This window comes from Micropterus dolomieu, linkage group LG07 (genome assembly GCF_021292245.1).
Source record: "Micropterus dolomieu isolate WLL.071019.BEF.003 ecotype Adirondacks linkage group LG07, ASM2129224v1, whole genome shotgun sequence".
NCBI classification, from domain to species: Eukaryota; Metazoa; Chordata; class Actinopteri; order Centrarchiformes; family Centrarchidae; genus Micropterus; species Micropterus dolomieu.
Window position 1 is genome coordinate 17,321,539 of NC_060156.1, and position 26,227 is coordinate 17,347,765.

General features: G+C 38.8%; 3 protein-coding genes across 12 annotated transcripts; 1 reads left to right on the forward strand and 2 right to left on the reverse strand.

Moving 5' to 3' along the window:
* Positions 1-621: 621 nt before the first annotated feature.
* Positions 622-5,048, reverse strand: LOC123973304 (growth hormone-regulated TBC protein 1-A-like). Of its 4 annotated transcripts, none has more exons than XM_046053207.1 (8): positions 4,974-5,048; positions 4,095-4,249; positions 3,854-4,012; positions 3,399-3,523; positions 2,878-2,974; positions 1,596-1,768; positions 1,311-1,496; positions 622-803 (listed from the first exon to the last, which is right to left on the reverse strand). In XM_046053207.1, exons 2-8 carry the CDS (start codon positions 4,192-4,194, stop codon positions 693-695), a joined length of 951 nt encoding a protein of 316 aa, XP_045909163.1. In that variant the 5' UTR covers positions 4,195-4,249; positions 4,974-5,048; the 3' UTR covers positions 622-692. The 4 variants fall into 4 exon arrangements, with proteins under 4 accessions (XP_045909163.1, XP_045909162.1, XP_045909161.1 ...); XM_046053206.1 differs by having other exon boundaries at positions 4,095-4,246; positions 4,974-5,036; XM_046053205.1 differs by having other exon boundaries at positions 4,095-4,246; positions 4,767-5,024.
* Positions 5,034-16,431, reverse strand: dcun1d2a (DCN1, defective in cullin neddylation 1, domain containing 2a). 5 transcript variants are annotated; one of them, XM_046053213.1, is made up of 10 exons: positions 16,296-16,431; positions 15,592-15,807; positions 12,194-12,346; positions 10,054-10,270; positions 9,740-9,908; positions 9,262-9,392; positions 9,096-9,178; positions 8,418-8,514; positions 8,254-8,319; positions 5,034-5,056 (listed from the first exon to the last, which is right to left on the reverse strand). In XM_046053213.1, the coding sequence occupies exons 3-10, from the start codon at positions 12,194-12,196 to the stop codon at positions 5,049-5,051; spliced, it is 774 nt and encodes a 257-aa protein (XP_045909169.1). In that variant the 5' UTR covers positions 12,197-12,346; positions 15,592-15,807; positions 16,296-16,431; the 3' UTR covers positions 5,034-5,048. The 5 variants fall into 5 exon arrangements, with proteins under 5 accessions (XP_045909169.1, XP_045909168.1, XP_045909166.1 ...); XM_046053212.1 differs by lacking the exon at positions 5,034-5,056 and adding an exon at positions 6,906-8,092; XM_046053210.1 differs by lacking the exon at positions 5,034-5,056 and having other exon boundaries at positions 6,906-8,319; positions 16,296-16,430.
* On the forward strand, positions 14,977-26,092 carry tfdp1a (transcription factor Dp-1, a). Of its 3 annotated transcripts, none has more exons than XM_046053203.1 (12): positions 14,977-14,995; positions 17,951-18,037; positions 18,228-18,294; positions 18,512-18,633; positions 20,031-20,152; positions 20,319-20,484; positions 20,596-20,742; positions 20,857-20,925; positions 21,944-22,095; positions 23,128-23,294; positions 24,688-24,766; positions 24,860-26,092. In XM_046053203.1, exons 2-12 carry the CDS (start codon positions 18,026-18,028, stop codon positions 24,996-24,998), a joined length of 1,242 nt encoding a protein of 413 aa, XP_045909159.1. In that variant the 5' UTR covers positions 14,977-14,995; positions 17,951-18,025; the 3' UTR covers positions 24,999-26,092. The 3 variants fall into 3 exon arrangements, with proteins under 3 accessions (XP_045909159.1, XP_045909157.1, XP_045909158.1); XM_046053201.1 differs by lacking the exon at positions 14,977-14,995 and adding an exon at positions 15,763-15,919; XM_046053202.1 differs by lacking the exon at positions 14,977-14,995 and adding an exon at positions 17,087-17,154.
* Positions 26,093-26,227: the final 135 nt, after the last annotated feature.

The window sequence follows — 26,227 nt, forward strand, 5'->3', positions numbered from 1 at the left end:
TGACTAAGACATTATTTTCACAGTTTAGTCGATTTTTCTGTGACTCAGCAGTCCTAGGAGATTTCTAAACTTAATACACTGAACTATCATGTAACACTACAATTACCACTTCTCTTTATCTTTGTTTGGCAGAGGCCTTTTGAGGTGAGCTAAATCTGAATTATTAAATTTCTGTTAACAATAAAAACGTGCCACACAAGGTTTTGTAAATAAGGACAGCAGTTACCACACCAAATTATACATCTAATTTTACTTCTTAAAGAGAAATGGATGGTTAGAACAGTGTTCCACTGCAAGAGACATTATTTCTTCTTTTCCCCGTAAGACTGAAAATTCAAATTGCATTCTCCCAACTATTACTCTCCACAGTAACAAAAAATCATTCCCATACTACTTCTGTAAAATAATTCAACAATACAATGTAGCAAAATTTCAAATTAAAATTTCTACAGAGCATCAAGTGTGATTATCTTCAAGTATCTATAGCAGCAAAACATGTGAAACCAAGCAAAAGACAAGGTTCACAAATATCATTTGAGCAGATTCAGAACATCCAGGCAACGGGATTAGAGTAAAATAACAATTACAGTTAAGAAAAGCAACCAAAAATCCACCAATATGTCCATTATGTTCGCACAGTGTTACTTTATTATACTGAATGAAAGCAGGTTAAGCAGATATTCAGCGGTGGATCAAAAGCCTGACTGTGGTCCAGATTCTTCCTCCAGTATTCGTTGTTTGCATTTTTCTCTCAGTTTATCAATAGTTGCCATAGATAGGCTCCCAGGTTCTGTAAAGATTTTCTGTAAAAACAGAGTTTGAGAGAATATCACCAAATAGATTAATGTTCAGCACTTTAGAGCTGAAACAATTAATTGAGTAATTTAATTGATCTACAGATTTTCTCAAGAAAATAAAGCCATAAGTGTGTTGCTTCCAGCCTCCCAAATGTGGATTCCTTGCTTTCCTTTGTCTTATATGATAGTATATTGTATATATTTGGTTTTAGAGCTTTTATCTGACCAAAACAAGACATTTTGAAGACATCACCTTGGGCTCCAGGAACTTTTTATCCAAATGTTTCCCTTTTTTTTGTACATTTTAAGGACCAAAATAATTAGTTTTCTTTGTTGCAGCCCTAAAGCACTAATGCAAGTCGACCTTTTGCGAACATTTGCCAGTGGTGGAGAACTGGTGTTGATGTTTGAACTACTTTAAGCAGGGAATAGTTAATTGGATTGATTACATCAGAACAAAAAAAATGGACCAGTGTTTTCTCATTTGTTTTTCTGACTGTCGTTTCTCATTACCTGAATGAAGTTGTGGCAGTCCAGAGTGAAAGCTCCACAGGTGATTTGTTTGAAGCACTCGCACACGTCCATCAAAGAGCGAGCTCTTAGGATCTCTGGCTGGTGGTGGATGATGAGAGTCAGAGCAACACGGAAAAGAACCTTGGAGCCCTCATAGAAAAGACAATCCCAGACCCGCAGAACGGTCTGTACAAGAAACAATAAAGACGTTTGTAAAATGTTGTGCTTCAGCATCACCATGAATTCCTCATTCGTCTCTAGCATTATACCCTAACATTTCCTCACCTCAATTGGTAGTATGTCAATGTAGAGGCAGATGAACCAGCGTGACACCACCAGAGTCCATATGCCAGGATACTGGGCCATGAGCTGTCCTATTGCAGGAGCTTTAGTCTTCACCAGCTCCCCAAGAACCTCCTGGTCAGTCTTCAGACCCAACATAGCCGGGCTGTAGTAGTCTACAATATCCCCAAAGCAGATAACTTTAGCTTTTTTCCTATCTGAGTGCAGTAGTGATACTTGTTGGTCGGTCTATCAAGCACAATTGTGAATTGGTTTTGTCTCTAAAATCGAAATGTTTAAGATTGTCGTGTTGGTCTGGAAGTTCTTGCAAGAATTAATATTCCACTTGGAGTGCCACAAGGCTCCAACCTGGTTCCCTTACTCTTTTATATTACAACGAGGGTTGTTATGCACATGGCACACAATTCTATATAGTCATTACAACAAATATATTTATCTGCCTTGATTACCTTAAAAAACCCTAATCTACTCGAAGTTGTCCAGGATAAAACACTGGAAGGTATTGGTTCAAATAAGAAGGACTGTACAACACAGGCAAATATATTTAAATGTTATTATAAAATATAAAATAGCCACAAGAGAAGATCATGCAGAATATTTCTCCATGGAACATTTGTTGTGTGTAGGCTTAAATAACTGTCATGCACTACTCTCAGACTAAAAGTCTGTACTTGTTAAGCATGCTGCTGTGATTGCTTTAATTGGACCAAAGCAAAGAGCTAATCACGTGTTTTTACAGATATTTAAGTCTAAAGGCTTCTTTTAACTTGTTTTATTTAATCCGTTCATTTTAGAAGAGATTTTACAACTTGTTACATAACTAACATTTTACACAACTTGCCTTGCCTTTTGCCTTTCAGTGTTTCCTTTCCTTCTTCATTGGTATTATACATTCACTTACTGTAAAGCACAGTACAGCATATAATCCATTCATCCATTATCTATAACCACTTATCCATGCAGGGTCGCGTGGGGGCTGGAGCCAATCCCAGCTGACACTGAGCGAGAGGCGGGTGTGCTATACAAATAAAGTTTGGTTGATTAAAGGTCCTGCACCACCTTATGTTGTTGATTAGACCTCCTCTCAGGACTTTGTGGGTGTGTACAGTCTGAGCGTAAAGGCCGGACAACTCACACCTACATATACCATTTTTATTGATACAACAATTTCAGCCTGAGCAGACCTCTATTCAGACATTGAAAACACCTATAGGGGTGTAAAGGGACCTTAATTGCACGCATGAGCATTAAAAAAAGCCTCTACCTGGGAGCATTCTGCCCAACAATGCATCCATGAGCCAGAAGGACTTCTCTTCATCTTTGGTGATGATGATGAGGTATCCTGCAATGAAGTTCATACCCTGGAATAAACAGAGACAACAATGATCTGACTGCGTGTGAACTCACTGGCTAGTAGGTCATTGATTGATTTATGGACAAAAACACACATGGAGCCAAATACATGGAAGATTTTATGCAGGACATCTCCAGCAACAACTTATTTCCAAAAGCATAATTAAAGATCTGATTATGTCACCAGACAGACAGACAGACAGACAGACAGACAGACAGATAGATACTTTATTCATCCCTGAAGGGAAAGCTCTGTGCTTTCAGTATACATCAAAAATAGATTTGCTTTACAGGAAGCTAACATGGATTAGTGAAGTTGTGTCCAGGGTATTTAAATGAATAAGGAACTAGCCAGTCCTGTTCTTTGGGTAAACAAATGTTATGGTAAATGGGAGGAGATTCAACTCTTGTCTGTGAAAGTGTTTACTTCACCTGACAGTACCCCACTGCCTTATTATGGTGTCCGTAGGCCACCAACACATTGTACAGAGCCGTCTGCAGGCTCGCTTCTCCTTTGCTCTGGAAGAGGACGTTATCAGGAAAGGTCCTGTGCATGTCTGCCCAAAAGACATGACAAGAATTGTACTATGATATGGACCTGTGTATTGATACAAGTTAAGGTATGGGTGTTTTTTAAGAAGGGGAACAACAGATATTTTGTCATGTAATAGTAGGGAAAGCACAGGTGTTACTAATATCATTAATGATGGCTTCGTTCTATTCAAGGGTCGCAGTAGGTCATGACAATGTGTCACTGGCCCAGTGTGCACGATACCAGAACCCTGAAAATGAAGCAGCTAAATGGAATTCAGTCATTTCTAACTATATTATTCACACCTGTGGCTTTCTGTGACATGTCAAAATATGAAAAAGGCCTGTTGTCACACCTGTATGAATGGTTTCTTTCATCTTGGAGTCGTGTTCCATGGCCTGCAGAGACTGATAATAACCCGGGTTGCTCTCCAGTCGTTCCTTTGCACCACTGGCTGCCATCCAAATTCTGGTGCGGTGCTCGTTAGGCACACCTTTACGCACAAACCTTTTCACTTCCAAAACAAGATTTTACAATTACATCTCATAACAACAGAGTGCCAGATGGCATCAAAACAGTGTTTGAATGTATTTTACTTGTGCTTGTCAAGTTCTTCTCCACATGGGGTTTCTCTTGAAGGAGCTTGGACCATCTCATCGACCTTCTATTGAGGACAGCTTCATACTCATTCATCATCTCCTTGTAGGGTTCAAAATCGTGATGTCTCTCAAAGCCATAGTGGTCAATCCTGCTGTGGCAAAACCACACAATCAAATACCACATACAAATGAACAACAGTGCACAAAGCACAACTGTGGAAAAGGACTGACAGCTGGGTTACTTTCCTCCCCACCCTTCTTTCTCTCTCCTATTCCCTGATGACAGACACTACAACAGCCACCACTGGGTAGGGTTTCTGTAGCACGGAGATCAAATGCCATACCTGGGTGATTAGTCAGTTTTAGATTACTTTCAAGTGGGATTAGGAGCAAGGAGCAAAATTCAAACTCAGAAACAACCTCAGAAATGTCATGTATTCTCCACAAAACAACTCTTCGCTATAATAATTTACTAAGCTTGGTAGTTGGCTTCTAATAGCAGCTTTACAAGTTTATTAAGTTAAGTTAAAGTGCAAATACAGTCGGTTGATGAGGAAGGAAGCTGCTGTAAATAACAGGTAGTCAGGAAGGAAGCATCAAGAATATACATAAGTAAACGAAAGACCAAACATGTAGATGGAGTGAACAACACATCAACATAAAGCTCACCTTCCACTGCCAACATTGCATGTAAGTGGTTGGGAAGCATTTCCTTTCATTTCCATTTCCATTGTGCGTCATGTACTGCAGGTACAGTAGTCCACCCAGGCTTTAACTGATGCACTGAGGAGGCTATTTCATTTGTCTTACTTGGAGGGCAAGTACTGGCTGCTGTCAAAGTAAATAACAAAGCGGTCTGAATTTCAAATGTCTCACCTTACAGTATTTAGAGTGAGAGGAGGGGCTAGTTTAAGTAGCCTAGCAGCCGGGTAACATCCGCAGGTATGTCCTTTATTTGCCTGCAAAACATTTTGAGGAAGAGAAACAGTAATGTTTGCTTGTATTTCCCCTTAAATATTACTGTCCATGATAATGAATAGTAGCAACAGTAGTGGGAATAATGGTAATAGTAGTATTGACAACAGTCATCTCATTTCAAATTTTGGTTTCTTCCTGTTTACATTTACTCATTTGGCAGACGCTTTTATCCAGAGCAACTTACATTTGAGGAACAACATATTGTTGTTAATGGTAAAATATTATTTCCTAACTAGGGTTGAAGAAAAACTAGTCATGAGTCCAAATTCCACCACTGCAACACAACATCCCTAGGAAATATATAACTGTTTAGCAAAACAGGATACATATTCTTTGAACTGTTTAAACATGTTATCTGTAATAAAAAAATAACAATGCTAACAATGCTAATTAATGATAAATTGTCATTATTTTGGTTTTGCAGCCCACAACCTTTTCTGTTTTGGTTTACTCTCACTGAACTTTCATTCAGAACTTATCAAAGATTTTATGCTGAAAGATTCTTTCAGCATAAAATCTTTGATAATGTCTAAATTCACATTCTGCTCAGCACCAAAAAGCAGACGGACAAAGCTAGCAAGTAGCTGGTGAACACAGTGGAGCATTTAGCATTTAAAGAGACAGATGTTCCCTCCAGAACAAAGCTAATAGGAAAGTAGTCAGAAACATGTCTACAAATAAATGCTGATGTTGCTCCATCCATATCTACTTTATAAGGCGATTTTCATGTCAAATGTTCACAACCTGTTTCCGCTGCCCCCAAGTGGCCAAAACATCTGTTTAATCCACTTAATATAATGTGGTGGAACTGTAAAATGCATACTCATCCTAAGATTGTTAACATCCCCCAAATTCCCAGACACAATACAGAGGGCATACCAATAGTGTCCTTTGGTTCACATTTTTTGTGTTTGTCTTTTAGAACAGCAGTTAGGTGCTCTTATTTACACTGAAACAGATTTTCCTTGCTACAGTCATTCCTCCTGTTCATTCTGGCCATTAAAAGACCCCTTCCTAATGTGCTTTCAGACAAAATCCCCCGGGCACCTGACCATTTTTCTGTAGGACTTGAATGGTAGCTACAGCCCTGCTCCTCCTCAAAAACCCACTGCCCTCCCTCTTGATCCATCATTCTCAATGGTTATAATTCCTCTTTTTAAATTATTTTTGAGCCTTCACGCTTTTATTTGATAGCAATAGGGGAGAAATTAAACTAAGGAGAGAGAAACACACACACGGTCCCCAACTGGATTCGCAGTGTTAAACTTTATGATCAGACGATCATTCAGAGTGCTACAGACGGCTCATCATCATCCAGTGCTGTACCTCTGATGTGTTACATTGTGAAGTCTCAAAAAGGGAAGTAATGAAAACATAATGAACAATGTGTAACTAATTCATGATGTGTGTTTTACAAAGCACTATTATCAAATTGACCAAATTACCATTGCTAAGTACTGTAAATGAAATATTGTTTATCATTAATAATCAACAGCATGGAGGAATATTCTGAAAAATGTAATATTAAAGCTTTAACAAGTTCAGATGAGTGTGGTTATAAATCTTTTTCACACAATCAATTCTACCTCATATAATACACTCTTGTCTAAGCAGCTATATGCAACTCATATACTGCCAATTCATAACAGAACTTATCTCATTATACTTTTTATATGGAGCAAGTGGTCTGTACTGTACTCTTTGTATTATTTACAGAGACCCAACAATTGCCACCAAGGAACTCCCCTTTAATATTATACTGTTCTGTATGTGATATAAACTGTCCCTCATCTAATTCATCAACAACAAAAGAACTTTTTACATGTATGATTATGGAAAAACTCATGCTTTATTCATCTTTCTTAAATGAACAATATACTTACATGATGTATCAACAATATACTCTACTTTTCACTACCTTCAGTAACACTGGACAGATGGGCTTGAACGGAAACATAAATATTGAACAGACAGATAGTTATTCTTAAGGCTTACTTTGTCGTCCTGTCGTTGCCCTCTTTAGTGTCCTGGCTTCTGAACTGAGGTCTTCGCACTGCCATAACATACAGATATGTGCCATGCAATCCTAAGGGTCTGTAATTTCTTAACTTTAAACTTTACTTAAATGCTGCTACAGCATCATTAATGCCTCAGAGGGATTTGTCACCAGATAAATAGTCTTTCGTCAACAGTTACAAAGAAACTATCTTTTGAAAGCAAAATGGTGCTATTGTGGATAGGACTGACGGATCAATCAGACTTACATTTAGGATTCAAGACCAAACTGAGACTAACTGGACAAATGAGTACCATGAACCAATATCAATTATCTAAATTAAAGCACTGCCTTTACTTGAGTGAAAATGTATTTGTGAAATCAGCCCGAGGCAACGTCAAATGTGTCTAAAATGCTTTCAATGAGAAGCTCACAACTCCATGACTTGACAGATCCACCTAACAATTAAACCAACAGCATGTCATCCACGATATTGAGGCATCCCGTTAGAGATCTTAGCATTTACTGTACATAAAAGAATCATCTTTTGCATTTATAAATTGAACATATTTATATTATTCTTCATATAGCTATCTTTGTAAACTGTCCCAATAGATACAGTATGTACAGTAAAAACTGCAACAGTTCTGTTGGTGCTGGTGTCGTGAGCACTCTGTCCCAAAGTGAGAGTAAGACATGGGAGCTTTGCACAGTCACTCTGGAACTTCATATAACAAAACAAAGCTGACTAGGAAGAATCTTAAAAACACACAGTTTTCTCCTCTCCAATCCCTTTAGAGTACACACCGCCAACTGACATCCGCTTAGTACTGTGTCCATCCGCACTTACAGGGCTGTGGCCTGACAGGTAGTGCTCCTCCTGGAGCAGAGCCTAGGGGCGTCCAGGATACGGAGAATCCAACAGGACAGACAGAGGTGAGTTTGGCGATGTCCGCATGACGCCTCAGTCTCACGAGGACAAAAATGTGGCCAGTTGTTCTCATTGTTTTTACTCAGCTCCCTGAAAGGTAGTTTCTTGACAGTTTCAAGTGCTTCCGTTTTCTCTCTGAAGTCAAAGCTTTTCACTTTTTTTGTACAAGTCTTAAAAAAAACTATGAAGTCACTGTAAAAGAAACAACGTTCTGGCTTTCCAGACTTGGGGTTGGATTTAGAGAGTCTTACGTTTTGATCCTGTTACAATTGGTCGAGCGAATTCCACAAAATCATCTATAAGGACGGGCCATGCTCCTGAGAAAGAAACACCAAGAGATCATCAGTGTCACAATGATTTAAATCGAACAGTCCATATTCACAGTTAAGAAAGCAAATGGATGAATGCTACCCACCTTCCTCATCATAGTTTGACATGTCATCTGCAATCATGTTACCAAAGTCCAACAATAGGTTCCATGTGTCCTTTGGGATGGATCGTTTATGGTGTTCCTGTAACGAACAAGCCCTGGTAAACCTATTGCTATATATATATGTTTCTCTCTCTATAACCTTAGTGTAAATCACTGATGGTCCTGTGGGCTAGCATGAGTTCAGGAAATCTAAGAGTATGCAGGTTTTCATTCCAACCACACACCATCTGGTTACACTCGTTGACACTCCTCTTTCACTGAGCTTGTGCTAATCAGCGAGGTGTAATGAAAGCCAGCATAGCCTTAGCCAAATTCCCCATCACTACGCCCTCAATCCTGGTACCTAAACTCATAATATCTGCTGATCTCAAGCACTAATCTGATACCAGAAGCTGTTTTTCCAAAATTTTAAATCTGTATCCCTAACTGTGCTGTACTCATTGGTATTGTTTTTATGTAAGGTAACATGAAGCCAGACATTATTGCTATGACTTGACGAATGTAAGATTACTATTTTTAAATTGACATTGACAAATAAATTGTATTTTGGTCGGTCGTGTCATGGCCAATCCCTGATCTGCTTTATAAATTCAGTAACTGCGTTGACAACAATCCAGCATATTTGACAGGTGCATCCCTAATTTCACTTCTTTGACTCACCAAAAGGAATCTATTCCAAAGATCAAGGAACTTAAATCGTCCTGACAGAACCAGGTTCCAGTAGGCAACAGCCATCTCCAAGTCTGCACACAGAAAAAAAGCAGAAAACTTAATTCAGTTTGTAATACAGAGATAACACTGACACCATGCATGACACTCTTCTTACCTAGACCCTTCTGTCCGGGATTTTTGGCAAAGTTAAAGGTGAACTGGTAGAAGTCCTTGAACTTCCCACTATCTTTGAGCTCCTGCTCTAATCTTGGCAAAAGGGCCTTCAGTTTTTCTGGGCTGTCACATCTAGAAAAATAAACAATTTAAGCAATAAATAAACAAAACAACTTTAAATCGAACACACACACACACAGATATCCAAACCAGCTGGAACATGAAAGTCTTGATGCCAATGACAAATTGGCTGAAGCTAACTTTGACGCATGAACCTTAAAAGTCAAAACACTACAGCTCCTCCACTGAATCATTCTACGAAGACACAGAATACTCAAGCTGTGGTTGAGTGGGTCTATATATAGACAGCCTTCCCTCCCTGGAGCTACACTAAGAGAACCGCCATGCGAAGATACTTCGGGTACTGTGTTTATGTCCCACTTTGGAGCACGTCAGACGTTGTTGATTTCAACACTCACCCCACCTCTGTCATTCCATCCAGAAACTCTTTCTTGGTGAACTCGCACTGAGTGGCAGCACGAAACTTCCATGCGACGACCAACACTGTGATGCTGGCTGGATCCAGCGAGAGGTCATCACAAAACTGCTGGATACCATCGATACCAATCTTATTCTCATCATGGGGATCTATCAATGGAAAAAAAAAATAAAGTTACACTGACCCTTTTTGCAAACAAGTAGTGTCTATAATTTTTATAAATAGTACAATCCTTTTTAGAACAACTCTACACTAGTAAATATTCTAAGTTACAGTGTAAAACCAAGACTGTACCTTTGTAGCGATTGTAGAGCTGCTCCAGCCTTTTCCGGTCTACTGACGTTTTCATGGATTCTTTACAGTAGAGATCTGGATTCTGAAAGTAGTTGTCGGTAGCAACTTCTAGTTTCCAGTCATTCTGTGTGAGGCAGTACACAGCTGTCTTCTCCCCAGCCTGTGTGAAGGACATGAACTGCCGTACCTTGTCCCTCTGTGAAGACTTCAGCTTATGCTGTGTAAGTACAGGACAGGGGCTGTCAGACACTGGTGTGATCAGACTAGGGAGTACAGACAACAAAACACAAATACAGAGCGAGACACAGACAAAGACACACAGCGAGACACACACATCTACAGGCATTCAGGCAACAGTAAATATGACAGAAGACTGGGAGACACGGAAACACTCACATTTCAAAAGGTTAGTCTGTCGCACAGAAAAACACACATTTTAGGTGGTGAGCCAAGACGCTGCGGTAGTAATTATGTCCTGTACAAGAGCAACATGGGCTTTTCTGAAGGGGGATGTTGTGAATTTTAAAAGCACATGCTGTACCCGGGAGGGCCCCTCAGATAACTACAGTCATAGATGTAACATGAGTAGGAAAATGGGATGCCATAACAGGGACCTAGAGGTGCAATAAGTCTGGAGTGTAACACAAGCACCCGGCCCGAAATACTTTGCAATATTAAAAAAAGAAAAGAAATTCAAATTACACAATATTGTCAGAATATTTTTATATACAGATATTATGAAAATAATTTATGGTATGAAATTGTGCACATAAGAACATTTTTAAGAATCAGTTATGAAAGCAAGCCTGAAGAGACATTCAGTGTACATTTCACTCAGCTGGAGCCAGTCAAGACAGTTCAGAATTGTATCATTACATTGCAAAACAGCTGTTAAATACCAGTAATAAAGTCATTGTCATACTTTAAACCAAAATCCAGATTATATCTGGTTTCCTAACACTGCATCAGTTGTGCTTACTTGATTTACTAATTAGATGAATGACTCAAAATTTGCATATTTGATTAAGCTGCTGTACTTGCATGGTTCTTGTAATGCTTGGACTGTATTCATGTGGTGGAATGCACTTATTGTAAGTTGCTACGGATAAAAGTATCAGCTAAATAAAAAATGTAAATTAATCTACAACAATTTTGTTAATCGATTCATTGTTTAAGTCATTTTTTTAAGCAAAAATGCCCAAAATATGGACATCGGCTCAAATGTGAGGATTTGCTGTTTTTTTTGTCTTTTATGCTAGTTAAATTAATATTTAGGGGGTATTGGTCTGTTGACTGAACAAACAAATATGAAGACGTCGCCTTGGGTTCTGAGAAACTGTGATGTTGCTATTTTTTTAAAAACTATTTTAAGACAAAAATGTTAACTGGGTAAATTCACAGTAGATTAACTAATAATGAAAAACATCTTATATTCCAACCCTGATCGATGTTATACTCAAATATGTCCCAGCTCTATCAAAAAATCCTCATGCCATCTCCTCACAGCAGCTGCAGTTTCTGAGTACTTGCACGTCACTGAGGAGCAGCATTTCCTGAAACTGGAGACTAAAACTCTGTGAGTTCACCAAGCTGCTAATAACTTCACCAGCACTTGCTGATTTAATAACGACCACGTGAAGTCAAACGTCTGTACTGGCTGCTGTTACGACATCAAGGATTATTGTACCAACTGTTTGGGTAACGTTTGGTTAGCACTGTCTAACGTTAACGTTACATACCACCAGCTAGTAACTTATACTGGCTAACGTTAGCTATGTTAGCCAGAATGTATCGCCGATTAACGATGTGGAAAGTATCACTGAAATACTGTCGTTGTGGTTATGGCTATGCCAGTATTTCACTCAAACGACACTGTTTGTGTCTGTCTTTGAAGTCCAATGGCTGACCCGCTCAAAGCCGAAGTTGCCAGACTGCCTAAAAGGGTAGTGTAGCTAGCTAGCTGCTCTCAAAATATCAACTGACCTTCCCTGTATTAGCAGCGAACACAAGTAACTTATCATTGTAGGCTTGCCAAAACCCGACACGGCATGTACTTTAATTAACACGATAATAGTCTTGAAGGTAAACCTTAATGGAACCAAAGACAATGCCCGGGTTTGTGTTTATTTTGGTTACCTACCATTTTCACACCCGCTGTATGACCAGTTTGGTAGCCCGACTGTCGCTCAATGTGCGCCTGCGCGGAAGTAGTCAAACAGCCATTGTAGGTTTCAGCCGATGATGTTTGCAGTAGCAGTTCTGTTGTTATTTGCCTTATTTGCTCAAATGAACCCTTGCGTGAGAGAGACAGTGAAAGAAAGTGAGATCGTTACACTACTTTGTTATACCACGTGGACCACATGACAAAAAACAAACCATCTGCAAACGACAGTGTTAAAAATAAAAACTGAAACCCACCGTCACCCCCTACTCCTACACAAATTCTCTTACTACCAACACCCTAATAACACACGGTGTCCTAATAACATATTGTGACACAGCACCTTATTCATCTGGCAGACAGTTTTGTCCAAATCTAGGCTCCCTCTAACAAGTGTATTCCAACTTCATAGGAACAAAAGAAAAACTGGAAATTAATTTCTAACAGATTAAACTAAACAGCAAAGCAAACTGGTCTAAAAAGCTCCAGGTTTTCTGTGTCAAATGGTTTGTGCTCATTTAGTTTTATGTGTAGATGCCCAATATCAACTGATATAATAAATCTAATCTTGAGGCCCTGCCTTAAGTGGGTCCCTGTGTCAAATCTAGTTTTGAGACATATAATTGTTTTAGTTTTGTGCTTATATGATGCATATTAATAAATTTGTGTCACTGGGAGGCTGCTGAGGTCTTACTGGACTTGCAACAGCATCTTTTGTTACTTTTGGTGCAGTGCAATACGCCCTTTAACTTATAGTATTATATCCACACACACTCTTGTATGCATGCACGTGCATACTTTTTTTACTTAGTGTGTACCGTGTGGTCCATCCGTGTACTGATGCTGTCATAGACGGTTTTACCATTGAGCAAATATGGGCAATTGACCGGAGCCTCGGCCGCTAGGGGGCCTCCTTTTAGTAACCTCCAGTGTGTGTTGCTCATATAAAAAGATGTTTCATTGGTATGCAGCCTTTGCCTGAGTTATCTGAGTGAGCTCACTGTTAGGTGTTTATTTTTTAAGTGGCCTATCAAATTGGTACATTGAAGCAGCTCTTTTAACGTAAGTAAATACAACCTGCAAATATTCGACAATAATCTGGTTTACTACAGCAGTATGAACCCAAAATAAACATTTTGCTGTGGTTAAATTGCTATAAACTGATCAAAAAATATGCCTAAATAACTACGTGATGATGCTGATTTGTTTAACATATGAATTGATGCTTTGTCTGTCAGCAAAATGACAAGCACAACAACTTTTAAAATGCTTGTTTTCTAAATGGCGTTCGGGTCAATCAGGGCTATGCTAGGCTAACTTTTGTCATAGCAAAGTACAACTATAACAAATCAATCAACAGACACATATTTTCTTACCTGGTAGTTCAACTTATAAATATAAAGTAGTATCACAGAGCTACTCAGTGGCTTGCTGCAGCATACAGGTTGAGGAGTGAAGTAGATAAATCTACTTGTGAATTTAAACAATAAATAAAGCATCTATCTATGTATCTTCTTAGATTTTTAATTATTATACTTCGATATTGTTAAAGCAAAAATGTTTCTTTCATCTAATTTGTTTTCTGTTCTGTGTGATATTTGGTCAACAATGTGGAAATTTAAGTCCCCATATAACAGGAGAAAAAAAGTGCAAGTTCTCACCTTACTGCCATACAGTAAAATAAAATATCCCTGTCTGCAGGGCTGACTCAAGCTCAGCTGAATTTTATCTCATGAAAAAAATGAAAACACCCTTCAACAAGTGTGATTAACACACACAGCGCTGCTGTTGATAGAGTATCTGTGGACGCCAGTCTTCCTTTTTTTAAATTTTACAGTGAAAAAGGCCTGAATAGCAGCAGCATGATTCCCTCACAGGATACAGCATGCCAGTGATCGTGTAATTGTGAAGAGAGAAAACTCCTGTCATTCACACCAAACATGTTTATGAGCATTACTCTGACTGTACTCAGCAGTTTGTGGGTCTGTTGCATTGTATTGTTGTACTGAGGGTCGGGTTGGGTAGTCTACCTTGTTGATCTTGTGGAAGGTGGACAAAACAGTAGAAAGACCCCTCCATATATACAGCCCCGCAAATTATATTCTACAAAATCACTATTAAGTTCAACACCTCTCTAAAACACTATAAAGTAGGATTTATTGCAGGGCTGTTGTAGTCAATGGTATTAGTTTTAGCTGGGTGTACATAATAAACTGACAGTGTATTTGTAAGTTGATTGTATGATATTTGAAAATACCAGTAAAGAATTGAAATTGGTGATTTGAGAAATAGTTGCTTTTTATTTGTTTAAGTTTGTGAGTCAATTAGAAATTGACTAAATATTGATCACTCTAATTGGGCAGATGTAGCAGACAACTTACTGATAAAATTAAAACAGGCCAGATAAAAATGAAATAAAAACATTTTTACTCTCAGAAAAATTGGACAGCAATTGGGAGTCCCAAAAAATTACTGGAGATTGTCAGGAGTTAATATAAACAGAGTTTAATCATTTACATGAAGAAGAAAAAAACAAGTTGACATTCGAATGAAAACCATATTTAAATGTCTTTGTATTGTATTTATATAGCTCTGCGTGTAACATGCATTCATCTTTTGCCAATATCATGCTCTTGGCCATCTTTTGCTGGAGTCAGCAGTATTCCTGATGAATGCTTTGAAGTCTCCATGATCTGGAGGCCAAATGCTCAAATAGTGTTAAGACAGCAGACACCTGGCAGAATACACAGGGTCAGTTGTCCCAACCGTCCACTAAATCTGGTGAGTGGGTTATGTAGCCTGGCCTTTTCTTCGTCATTCTTTTAAATCATCTGCTGCACTCTTCTGTTGAACTCATCTGCAGCTGCTTGCAGTCACATACCTTTTTCTGGGTGAGCTTTGCACTCTCACACACACACATATATATATATATATATATATATATATATACACACACATATATATATATATATATATATACACACACATATATATATATATATATATATACATATATATACACACACATATATATATATATATATATATATACACACACATATATATATATATATATATACACACACATATATATATATATATATATATACATATATATATATATACATATATATATATATATATATATACACAGCAGGTTTACTACAGCGGGATGAACCCAAAATAAACATTTTGCTGTGGTTAACCCTTTATCTTGTCTGCATGGGTTTGGGAGTTTTGCCATGTCATACTAAAAAATGATATAGTTGTTTTTCAGTGAGGTTAAGAGCTCATTTCTGTTTATTCCATACCTGGTCAATGTATGAAATCCTAATGACTCCTCTATGCATGTTATGTTTGGTGCAAGCAAAACTTACCTTTCTGTACCAACTTTAGAGAATCAGGGTTAGTGAGAAGTAACGTTACAGGAGTAAAAGTATCCATCATACTCCTGTACGGTAGATGGCGGTATGTATATATCTTTGAAGCTTTATATCCACCAGCGCCTTCGTATCCACCAATCCCAAGAGATGTAGGTTGTGGGCTTTGACTGCTTTGCTTTCGTCTCGTCGATGCTGTCCAATCAGGCGCCGCTAAAGCGAGACACCGCCAAGATCAGATTGTGAGACGCGCTGCTGTAGCAAGGCTAACAGAGAGTGGATAGAAAAGGCTAACAAACATTTTGCTAACTTGTGAGGTGCACCGGTAAGATGCATTTATCGACTTGTGACTCGGTACCCAGCTACCACAAAAGAAAGTTATTGACGTTAGATATGTATTACCAGTTATTGTGTTAAAAAATATGTATTAATATACTACTAAAATACACTACAGCTAACCGTGGTAAAAGTGAAGCTAATTCTGACAGTGTTGTCGATGACAGCTGTGGATTAGCTCGTCCACTAGCCGTAGCTAACGTATCGGCAGTTGGCTAACAAAGCGCCGATGCTGTCGGCTTTTCAACTGCAATCCTCAGTTAGCTCGTTGCTAAAATAATCATTAAGCATGCTAACCAGCAAACTAACGTTACCAGTCATACTTTATGCTTTAACTTTGTTCTTCTGACAAGTTGCTAACTCACCATATGTCATAAACGACTACGGAGTCATTGGCAGAGCTTTGGTTAGTAACATTATAACAAATCGGTACACGGTGATTGTGATCGATCTGGTTACATTAAAGTAACGTTAATGTAAACGGCTTTTATTAACGCTCGGGTCCTGAAACGTAATCAACACAAGTTCTAATTGTGTGTTCAACGGTTGAACAAACTACACCAGCATCGTTAATTTAGGCAACGGGTGAAATCTGTAAGGTTGATGTCTAATTCAAAATAAATTATCAGGTGTGTAGTTGAATGCATTATAATACTACTAGGTTTTTCGAATGTAACTTGGGGTCGACAAACTCACTTTTATTGTGCTTGTTGCTGACCGATAGGCAGCTCACAAATATATGAAAATATGAGATCCATGACTGTCAATTTAACATCAATAATCTAATTAACGTTACTAGTAAGTAACGGGAAAAGAAGTAGTTGTAGCGAAATATTTTGGGTGCAAATTTTATGTATCATTTCATTTACAGTCTGGATAAAACACCTTGTCATCTATTTCGTTAACTTCATCTGTTTACTCTTTCAGTTGTTAGTCTTCTAACGTTATTGAAAACGATACTTTGTACACAGACTCGTCCAACAGGCAAATCCTGGCATCACTTACTGTACAAAGGCAAAACACAAAAACTTGAGGGAAAAATAAACTCAAGAGTTAAATACTCATAACTAATACAATATTTTGTCTCTTGAATTAACTATAAAATTATAGTAAAGTACTTCGACATTGCTTAGTTTGTTTCCTGTTTGGTAGGGATTTAGACCTCCTCTTCCTCCATTCTCAAATGCCAACAACAACAGCCGTCGAAGAAACAGGAGTGCACTCGTAAGTGCACATAATCACTACTAACTTCGTTCACCGTGCGAAATGCACACACAATTCTTAAATGTTAGCCCATACTAGACTTTGCCTTGAACTTGCAGCACGGAATCAACAATCGCTAAATTTTATGTGAATCCTTTCAAAACGTGCATAAGCTAACTAGCTGGCTAACGCCAGCAGGCTGAATCCAACGCTAACTGTTAGCAGTAACAGTTAGCTAGCTGCATTCAACAAAAGATTGTTCATTGCTATTGCCGTATGATATGAATGCTGTTGCTACCGCATTTAATAATAATATATTTAACCACATGGTGCTATTACTTTAGTCTCATTAATAGTTTTGCTCTGGTGAGATAAAGTTAGCATGTTTGCGTGACCTGTAGCAGAAGTTCGACGATGCCTCTCCTCCGGACGTGCTCGGTACCTGAAGTAGGCCTTGTGCACACTTAGCGTAGTAAAAGTTTTGAGCATCAAGGGATGGTTAAATGTGACTTTCGACATACACGGTGCATGCAGAAATGCCCCTCCATGGTTCATTCAATTTGAAATTGGTCTAAAATATACACAATATCCTTCAAATTTGTCTTGTAAGAAGAATACCCGGTAACTCAAGCTAACGTTAGTGATGTAGCTTTGTACAATGTGCTGGCATCAAGCAGTTCAGATGGGCTTGAAAAATAAGTTTAATTTCATTCCCAAAACAGAGTAAGATTTATTTAAGCTCAGGAAATATTATGGACAAATGTTATGTTTGGGTGAAACTAGAAACTTTAATAGTTTGCCCTCTTTCTGTCTTCAGGGGTCTGGACTAGTGACGAATAGGAGAAAATATTCTTTTTAGCCTGAAGCTCAACTCCTTCGGTCCTTTGGGATCATGGCTAAAGATGTAAGTAACTATATGCATGTAGGTAGGCACTGTAGCTGTGTGATAGATGAAGGTATGTGTTAAGTTGCTATACCTTAACACATCTCCCTTAACCTCATTTCTTCTTCTTTACTTATTTTGTTTAACCGGACTAAGGTAGTGTCTTTAATGTTGTGATTGTTGGAGAATATTAAGTTTGTGTCCTTCACAGGCTGGTCTGCTTGAAACAAATGGAGAGCTGAAGGTTTTCATCGATCAGAATATGAGCCCCAGCAAAGGTATAAGTTACTAGTAATTGCTTTTATACAGTTATTCACACTATGCTCAGTATGGTGTTTACATTACATAAAGTCTAGTCTAATTGATTGCCTGTCCCGCAAAGGAAAAAATGTATTTTCAAGTGGACACTTATAGGCTTGTAGATGGACAACAGGGGGCAATGGAGTATCAATCAAGAGCTCTACTCATTACAGTTCTTCTCATGTCTTCTATTAGGTGTCCTATCTTTAGTTACTGTCCAGCCTACAGCTGCCCCTGTGGCCAAACAGCTACTACCCAAAACTCTTGGGCCATCCAATGTGAACATTGCTGCACACATGCAACATGTGCCCCACATGGTGAGTGATGCCCCACACAACTACCACACTGTACGGTCTTATAATTTCAGGCTTTTGTGCTCACATTGATTAATCAAATTTGTATGAGAGTTCAGAACCTCTCAATAAATACACATATATCATATCTATATCATCAGTAACCCGCAGGTGCATTTGTGTAAAGATTTGCTTGCTGAGTTTCTCTGCTGTGTCTTAGTGTTGTGTAAGCCCCCTCCATTATCATTGTGAGGTGACCGAGCGGAGGGTAGGTGGAGGCAGTTGATCCTAAGATTATCAACTCTACAGTCAGCAGGATTACACTCATCATCCCATTATATACATGGAATGTATACATAACGGAAATCAGCTTAGATATCACCTTAGTGAAGGAATAGATCACCTATCTTGTAGATGCCCTGTATTACTAATAGGGATGCAAATTTTAAGTTTAATTTTTAAGTTTCTTTCATTGAACATTGACCATGTTCATGACCAATAATTAGTCAATAAAGATGTCCAAAAAACTAAATGTGTTCTTCCTCCAGTAAATCTTTAAACAAGTGCCACAAATTAAATAAAATAATTGTCATTCAGCTTTACTGCTTCTGCTCCCCTTGTCATTAAATAACAAATAGCCTAACCAATTGAAAGTACCACGCAATAATTATGGTTTGCATTGAGGGTAATTACATACTGTGTTCACAATATTATGAGCTCAAGTCGTCCTAGTATCAACAAAATGGGTTGTAGCCTAAATCATAAATGTGAGTGAAGTCGACAAGGACAACAACCAGTCCCATAATGTTGATAAGACAAAAGGGATCATTGTAGACCACTTCCAACTGCACACAAGTTGGTCCACTGTGGAGAGGGTCCAAATCACCAAATGTTCACATAACCAGTGACACTGCAGGTCCCTGAACACCACCAATCTAACAAAGAGCTCAGCAGATGATGCCTAAAGCGATTAAGACCCATCTAAACGTTACCTACTTGAGAATTACAAATGTCTGTTGAGTCCAACAACTGGACAATCAGCTCATCAACAACAGTTTACTGGGCCATCTTGTTTAATACTTTAATGATGTTGAGAGGGGAGACGTCTCCAACCTCTCAAGGTTCCTCATAGTGTCGGTCCTGCAGGTGCTTTGCTCAACTGGTTTTGTTAGCAGTACTCGGCCATCGTTTGCATAGATGCTTGTATCCATTGCAAAAGTGACGAGTATTAGACTAACACAGCAAAGTACGGGGGGACTTGTCGAAAAGGCAGGGGAAAAAATAACGAAACCGAAGTGAATGTGACGAGAAGACAGCACTATGAGTGAGAGGAGGCGGGGCTGTGTGGGCACTGCAAAGGTGTGTTGACATGGGGCCTGACTATTGTTTTAAGCCAGACTTCTGAACCTATCCTGTTGTAGGTGATTGGAACACCTCAGAGACCGACAGTATCCAATACCATTTTGGTAAACAGTCCACATACACCAAGTTCCCAGTTTCTCACTCAGAGTCAACCGTCCGATGCCTCTCCGTGGTCATCAGGGTAAGTCTTCAAAAAGTCCTTAAGTTTGTAAGCTTTAAACATCAGTGTGGATCTCCATGGAGATGAAGTGTTTTTATCTTGTATGAAGCCCGATATCATTTCATAGAAAAGATAATGCAGTAAAATAGTTTTGACATATTAATCATTGTATCTGTTCTGTTTGCAGAAAACGTGGGAAAAAAGGGGAAAAAAACGGGAAGGGCTTGAGGCATTTCTCCATGAAAGTGTGTGAGAAGGTGCAGAAGAAAGGAGTAACTACCTACAATGAAGTGGCAGATGAACTGGTTGCAGAATTTAGCTCTTCAGACAACCACATGTCACCCAATGACTCGGTGAGTGCTGCAGCTGCATGAGATTTTCTCAACATGAAAAACCAGTTTTCTAATTTTTAAACAATTTAGAAGGTTTTGTTAATATTGTGATTCTTGTTATTTTCGTATTAGCATGTGTATGACCAGAAGAACATTCGGCGGCGCGTGTACGATGCACTTAATGTGCTCATGGCCATGAACATTATCTCTAAGGAGAAAAAAGAAATCAAATGGATTGGCCTTCCCACCAACTCAGCGCAAGAGTGCCAAAACCTAGAGGTAGAAATACACAGTCCGATGACCGTTGTCACAATAGTTTGTGTTGGTGATGTCTTGCCTTTTACCTATGTTATAACGCTTTTATCATAACTTTTTTATTTATTTCAACTGTAGGTGGAGAGACAAAGGCGGTTGGAGAGAATTAAGCAGAAACAATCACAGCTTCAGGAGCTCATACTGCAGGTGGGAATGAACTGAGTGGGTCTACTTGTGTGTACTATGTGCTGGAGATGATTGTTCATTGTGAAGACAACATCAAGCATCTATACTTGCTCTTTAATTTTCTGCTTTTCAGTAAAGCTTCTCATATTCTTCGCCCCCCTGTATGTAAATAAGAGTATAAAAATTTAGAAACTTTAACTATAAGCTTTGTAAAATGCATATAGCTAAATGAATACCTCGTGTCAATCTAAACAGAACGTTGTCTTTGTAAAGGTAAAATTTAAGGCTCAGCTGTTGTATTGGATTGCATTAGAGTTTACAGGTGTAGATATTATAGTGGCCACTAAGTGTGTGTGTATATATGATTACTTGGGATACATAATGAATACACAAACAGCTTGATAATCCTAACAATTTAGTGCTACAGTTGTGGTACGAATTGGGTAAAACAACAATTATCACAATATAACTTACTTAAATAACAATACAACATATGTTCGATTGAAGTCATTTGAATCACGAATGAATTAGCACTCATTTTTTATATACATTTTATTGAGAAAAGTTACTGAGAAAACTTGTACATATGTTTAAAAAAGAGGTCATGACTATTTTGAATGTTCTACCTCAGATTTGCTAAGTGATCCACTGTTTGGCAAGTGTTTGTGTGGTTCTGACCATAAAGAATAGTTTAAAACCACAATTGATTTTTTTTTTTTTTCAACTTTCAGTCAGGAGCAAAAACCAGCCTTTAAACTTATATTGGTTGATATTTATTGATATCGAATGGTTTGACATTTTTATATCGCGATAACATTTTTGGCCATATCGCCCAGCCTTTGTACGAATCAGCAGGAGAAATTCTGTGCTGAGCGGGACTGCCCTAACAACGCAGTAGTATAAATCCAGCTAAAGCATTGCTGAAGAATGCAGCAGTAATGTTTTGGTTTTGAAATGTTGAATGTGCTGTCTGTCTAAACTTAAAGCTCCTCTGAAGCTGCTTCAAAGCTTTCATCTTTCTTTGATCCTGTCCTTACAGCAAATAGCTTTTAAGAACCTGGTTCAGCGGAACAGACAGACAGAGCAGCAGGCAAACAGACCTCCACCTCCCAACTCCATTATCCACCTTCCCTTCATTATTGTCAACACCAGCAAGAAAACAGTCATTGACTGCAGCATCTCTAATGACAAGTATGTGACTGTGCTAGCCTTCCAATTCGTTTACCTTCAAAGCCAATGTTCTTTAAATAAATAGCAAAAGAACAGTGCAGTGATTGTATTGTAAGTATACATTTAGATGATTTACCCCTCTAACCAGGTTTGACTTCAAGGATTATTATCTCTGGCAATCCTGGGTTTATATGATTTAATAGGAAATTTGTACGTCAAGGCAAATAATCAGTAGCCCAATACTATATATAATATATAGTAGTAATATTTTTAGGCTCGTAAAATGTATTATTTGCCGGTTAATGGTTTTCTGGTCCTTGACTAGTAAGTAAAAATATTTGGAAATCTTGAGTGTCAAGGAATTCATTTTGGTTGTCAAGATGAGATGATAAACAGGCGCAGTTTCTTGAAGATGACTCTTCAGTTTGTAACGGTTTAGCATTTCAGCAGTCTTAAGTGTAAAACTTCCCACTTAAATAACAATCCATCTTTAGATTGCTGAACATGCATTGCATACTGGATAGGAGAGGGAAGAACTAGTTAGAAGTAGTAAATTCGGTTTATCGCTGAAATAAACTGTCCCAGCTAAATGTGAGGTAATTCAAATCCTTAAGGATTTGATTGTTTCAGGGTAACGCACAAAGTCTTAAACCAAGTAGTTGATCATTTTCAACATCCTTTGAAATTTCTTGACTTTAAAATGTATCATTTGGGGTTGACTCCAAGTACTCCTAAGTTCTCTTTAAAACTTTCTTTGTGTCTAACGGAAGTTTGTCATAGCCGTTAAAGGTATTTTATACCTCTTCCCATCCATGCTTACCAATATTGGATATATTTCCAAATTGCATATTTAACTTGAACTTTAAAATTGGCCAACACAGAATTACACTTACAATGTGGAATGATATATTGAATTTATTGTATTTACCATTCTATTAAACATTCACTGAAAGACCGTGCTAGAGGGTAACATCCTTAAACTACCTTTAAAGTAAATTGGGAACATAGAAGATAATTCACCCTCGCTTGTCGCCTGTTCTTTCTCACCTGCAGGTTCGAGTATTTGTTCAATTTTGACAGCATGTTTGAGATCCACGATGACATAGAGGTGCTGAAGCGTATGGGCATGGCCTGTGGTTTGGAGGTGGGAAAGTGTTCTCCAGAGGATCTGAAGGTCGCACGTAGCTTGGTGCCCAAAGCTCTGGAGCCCTACGTTATAGGTGGGTGCCACAGCCTCAGTTTTGAACCAGTTCACTGTACCTGCAGTACAGAACTGGTTAGATCACGATCTGCAGGTGAAAGGCGCTTGCATGGATAACCATTTTCTTTGCGGCCAGTAAAAGTTTTGAAATTTTTCTGGTTAACATTGAAAGTAAATCCTGACACTGACCCAGTCTTGCCATTTCTTGTAAGTTGTTCATACACTACAAAATCACAGGTTATGATGTGCTGATTACATATAGTCGAGTAAGGTGGTGCGGTGACATTTTTACATTTTAATGATGCTTTCAGACCAAAAGCGAAGCGAGCGTTCGGGGCGGTGAGTTTACATACAAAGTCAATGCAAAGACGCGTAGAGCCACAATTTCCTGTCGGCCGGTGCGAAGGGGGCGGGGCCGTCAATGCGAAGGAATTTGCGTGAGTTTAATATTTTCAACTCATTTACTTTCGGGAGGAGCTCGGAGTAAACTGCTTTTATTAAATTGGCTTTTTACTTTAGTTTTTGGGATTACAACGTTTATTTATTTATCTTCACTGGAGCTTCTCAGTAGCTAGAAAAAATAAGGGCAAAATTTGCCTGCCGACTGCAGTAATTTCCAAAAAAGCAATGCCAAGGTTTTTGGGTCAGGAAGTTTTAGTCTTGACCTGCAGTGGAGGAAGTTGAAGTTTCTGGGATCCCTCTTTTGTATGTGCCGTACCTCCAATATTACAGATACAAAGTGCTGTTTGACGCAAAGTTACATAAATTGTTGGGTGAAAGTCGTAGCCAGTTTATTTATACAAAGTGTGTTACCTTGTGAGTGCCTGCCTACACGCTTCCGGTGGGTCTTCATTGTAAATCCTGATTTATACTTCTGTGTCGATCTACGCCGTAGCCTGATTTGCACCTCCCCAAAAATGTAACTACACAACATAACACGGACTGCACTGTGGTCGGCTTGGTAGCATTGCATTTCCTCCAAAACCACAGGAAATGCTCCGTGCGTTGAAGTCAGTTTTACTAGCGGCCAATCCAGTGCCTGTAACATGGTGGCTCAATTTATTTTTGGCGTCACAACCCCCGCGAAATGACTAGTTTCACTATCAGAATTTGATTCATTCGGTCGATAACATTTGAAAAGTCTAGGAGAGCCAGACGATTATCATTTTATCCCCATTCAAATTAGCGTGGGTCTAACTGGAAGTTAGCGGGCTCGGCCAGTAAAAGTCAACACAGTGAACGCCATAACGCTACCACCAACTTGCATTTTGGCGGTGTAATTGCAGAACGATGCAGACACCAATGCAGAAGTATAAATTGGCCTTAACAGTGGTGTGACTGCAGAGGTGAGTGACTACTTTAGTGATCATCTGTCATTTCTTTATATTTCATAAGTATTTCCTTTTTTCCAGAGATGGCAAAAGGTCCCATCAGTAACGTCTACATCACTGGAGGGTCCTCTGCCAATGGAGCCCGTTACCCTGCAAGCAGGTGAGAGGTCTTACCCGTAAAAACCTAGTGTGACAGTATGCAGATGATGTTCTGCTCACCCCCTGCCCACTCTTATCTTCCTCCTCCTTGTAGTGATGGCTGCGCTGATGGCACTATGGCCTCCAGCTCAAATGACTCTCACTACAGTGGGTCTCGTGTGGAGACTCCAGTGTCTTATATGGGGGATGAAGATGACGAGGACGAGTATGATGAAAATGATGATGAAGACTAACCTGTCTACGCCTCACCACTCCAACAAGCACAGTCCTTCAAACCTCCTTCACCTTGGGAATTTAGTCCCCCTTTTTTGTGTGTGCTTCTTCAACCTTTCCCCCCTGTTTCCCATGCCTGTATTTCTGTCTGGCTTTCTCAGGGGTGTAGATGAATATTGAAAAGAACAGAGGGTGTATGTTGCACCCATCTTTTTCTGCTCCTGAATCACGTGCACATGCACCACAGCTCTGGGGGAGGTGTCATCCAAGGGAACTGTAGTCTGGCCCGGCCACCACGCTGAAGTCTCTGTATGTCTCATCCACTTCTCAATAAGCCATCCCATAAAAACACCCTGTAAAACTTACTGCTGTTGGAGAATGTATATTGTACTTGTTTAAATAGTTAATCCTATTACTTTGCAATTACATGTGGCAAACATGATGATGATCAAAATGTTCCAAGATGGCCAAAGTGTCTGCGTCAACATGCTGTGTTAGTGCAACCCCATGGATTCTGAATGGCCAAATACAATAGCCATGTCATCCCAGGATGGGGCTCCATCAGATGTGTTGATACTTTTTGTTTTGTGTTCTGGGCAGTCATTTGAAATAGTTTCTTATCCCCCATTGTGTTGGGCTGGCTTCCTTCTGTTCTGTAGGCAGCTGCTTTACTGATCTTGTTTGCTAGTTGTTTGTTTGTTTTGTGTGTGGTTTTTTTCTTTTTTTTTCTTTTTTTTCTTTTTTTTTTTTTGTATTCTGGAGTTGAGGAATTCTTGATCACCGCCCTGTTAACGCCTTGGTAGTGTTTACAAAATAATGGCACCAGCAAGGTAAAGACTTTATAACCCGGGCTCCTGATAGGTAAATAAGCTTTGTTTGTGAATTACGTATATGAATCCTACAACGATTGTAGCTTATAGAATCCTTTAGAGGCCAGTGATTAAAGATAGACCTTCAAAAATTATTGATGTAACAAAATGTGTGGTTGCATAGGTCTTTATGTATTCCCTTCAAAGATCTCCCTTTTAAAGCTTAGCAACACATGTACTGACTCTTCCAAATACATTTTCTGTAATCTAATATAAGTTTGCAAATTAAATATAGATTGTTTTAATAACTTTGTATCTATAAATTGTGGGGATTATGCAGAAACACAGCCACTTGTTTGTGTCATGCCTGGCACAATGAGTGATCATTCTAATTTATTGGCAGAAATAATACTTCAGAGAATATCACATTTTATTTATTT

Bases quoted from the DNA above. Each gene is read 5' to 3' on its own strand.
- LOC123973304 (XM_046053204.1), bottom strand. From the start codon at position 4,828: ATGGAAATGGAAATGAAAGGAAATGCTTCCCAACCACTTACATGCAAT. The intron at 1,769-2,877 runs GTAGAGGCTTTT...GGGATATTGTAG, and splicing joins GTTGGGCAGAATGCTCCCAG to ACTACTACAGCCCGGCTATG. The intron at 1,497-1,595 runs GTGAGGAAATGT...TTTCTTGTACAG, and splicing joins TTGACATACTACCAATTGAG to ACCGTTCTGCGGGTCTGGGA.
- dcun1d2a (XM_046053209.1), bottom strand. From the start codon at position 10,399: ATGCCTGTAGATGTGTGTGTCTCGCTGTGTGTCTTTGTCTGTGTCTCG. The intron at 9,393-9,739 runs GTGAGTGTTGAA...TTATTTTTCTAG, and splicing joins GATGGAATGACAGAGGTGGG to ATGTGACAGCCCAGAAAAAC. The intron at 9,179-9,261 runs GTAAGAAGAGTG...TTCTGTGTGCAG, and splicing joins TCCCGGACAGAAGGGTCTAG to ACTTGGAGATGGCTGTTGCC.
- tfdp1a (XM_046053203.1), top strand. The intron at 18,634-20,030 runs GTGAGTGATGCC...ATCCTGTTGTAG, and splicing joins TGCAACATGTGCCCCACATG to GTGATTGGAACACCTCAGAG. The intron at 20,153-20,318 runs GTAAGTCTTCAA...TTCTGTTTGCAG, and splicing joins GCCTCTCCGTGGTCATCAGG to AAAACGTGGGAAAAAAGGGG.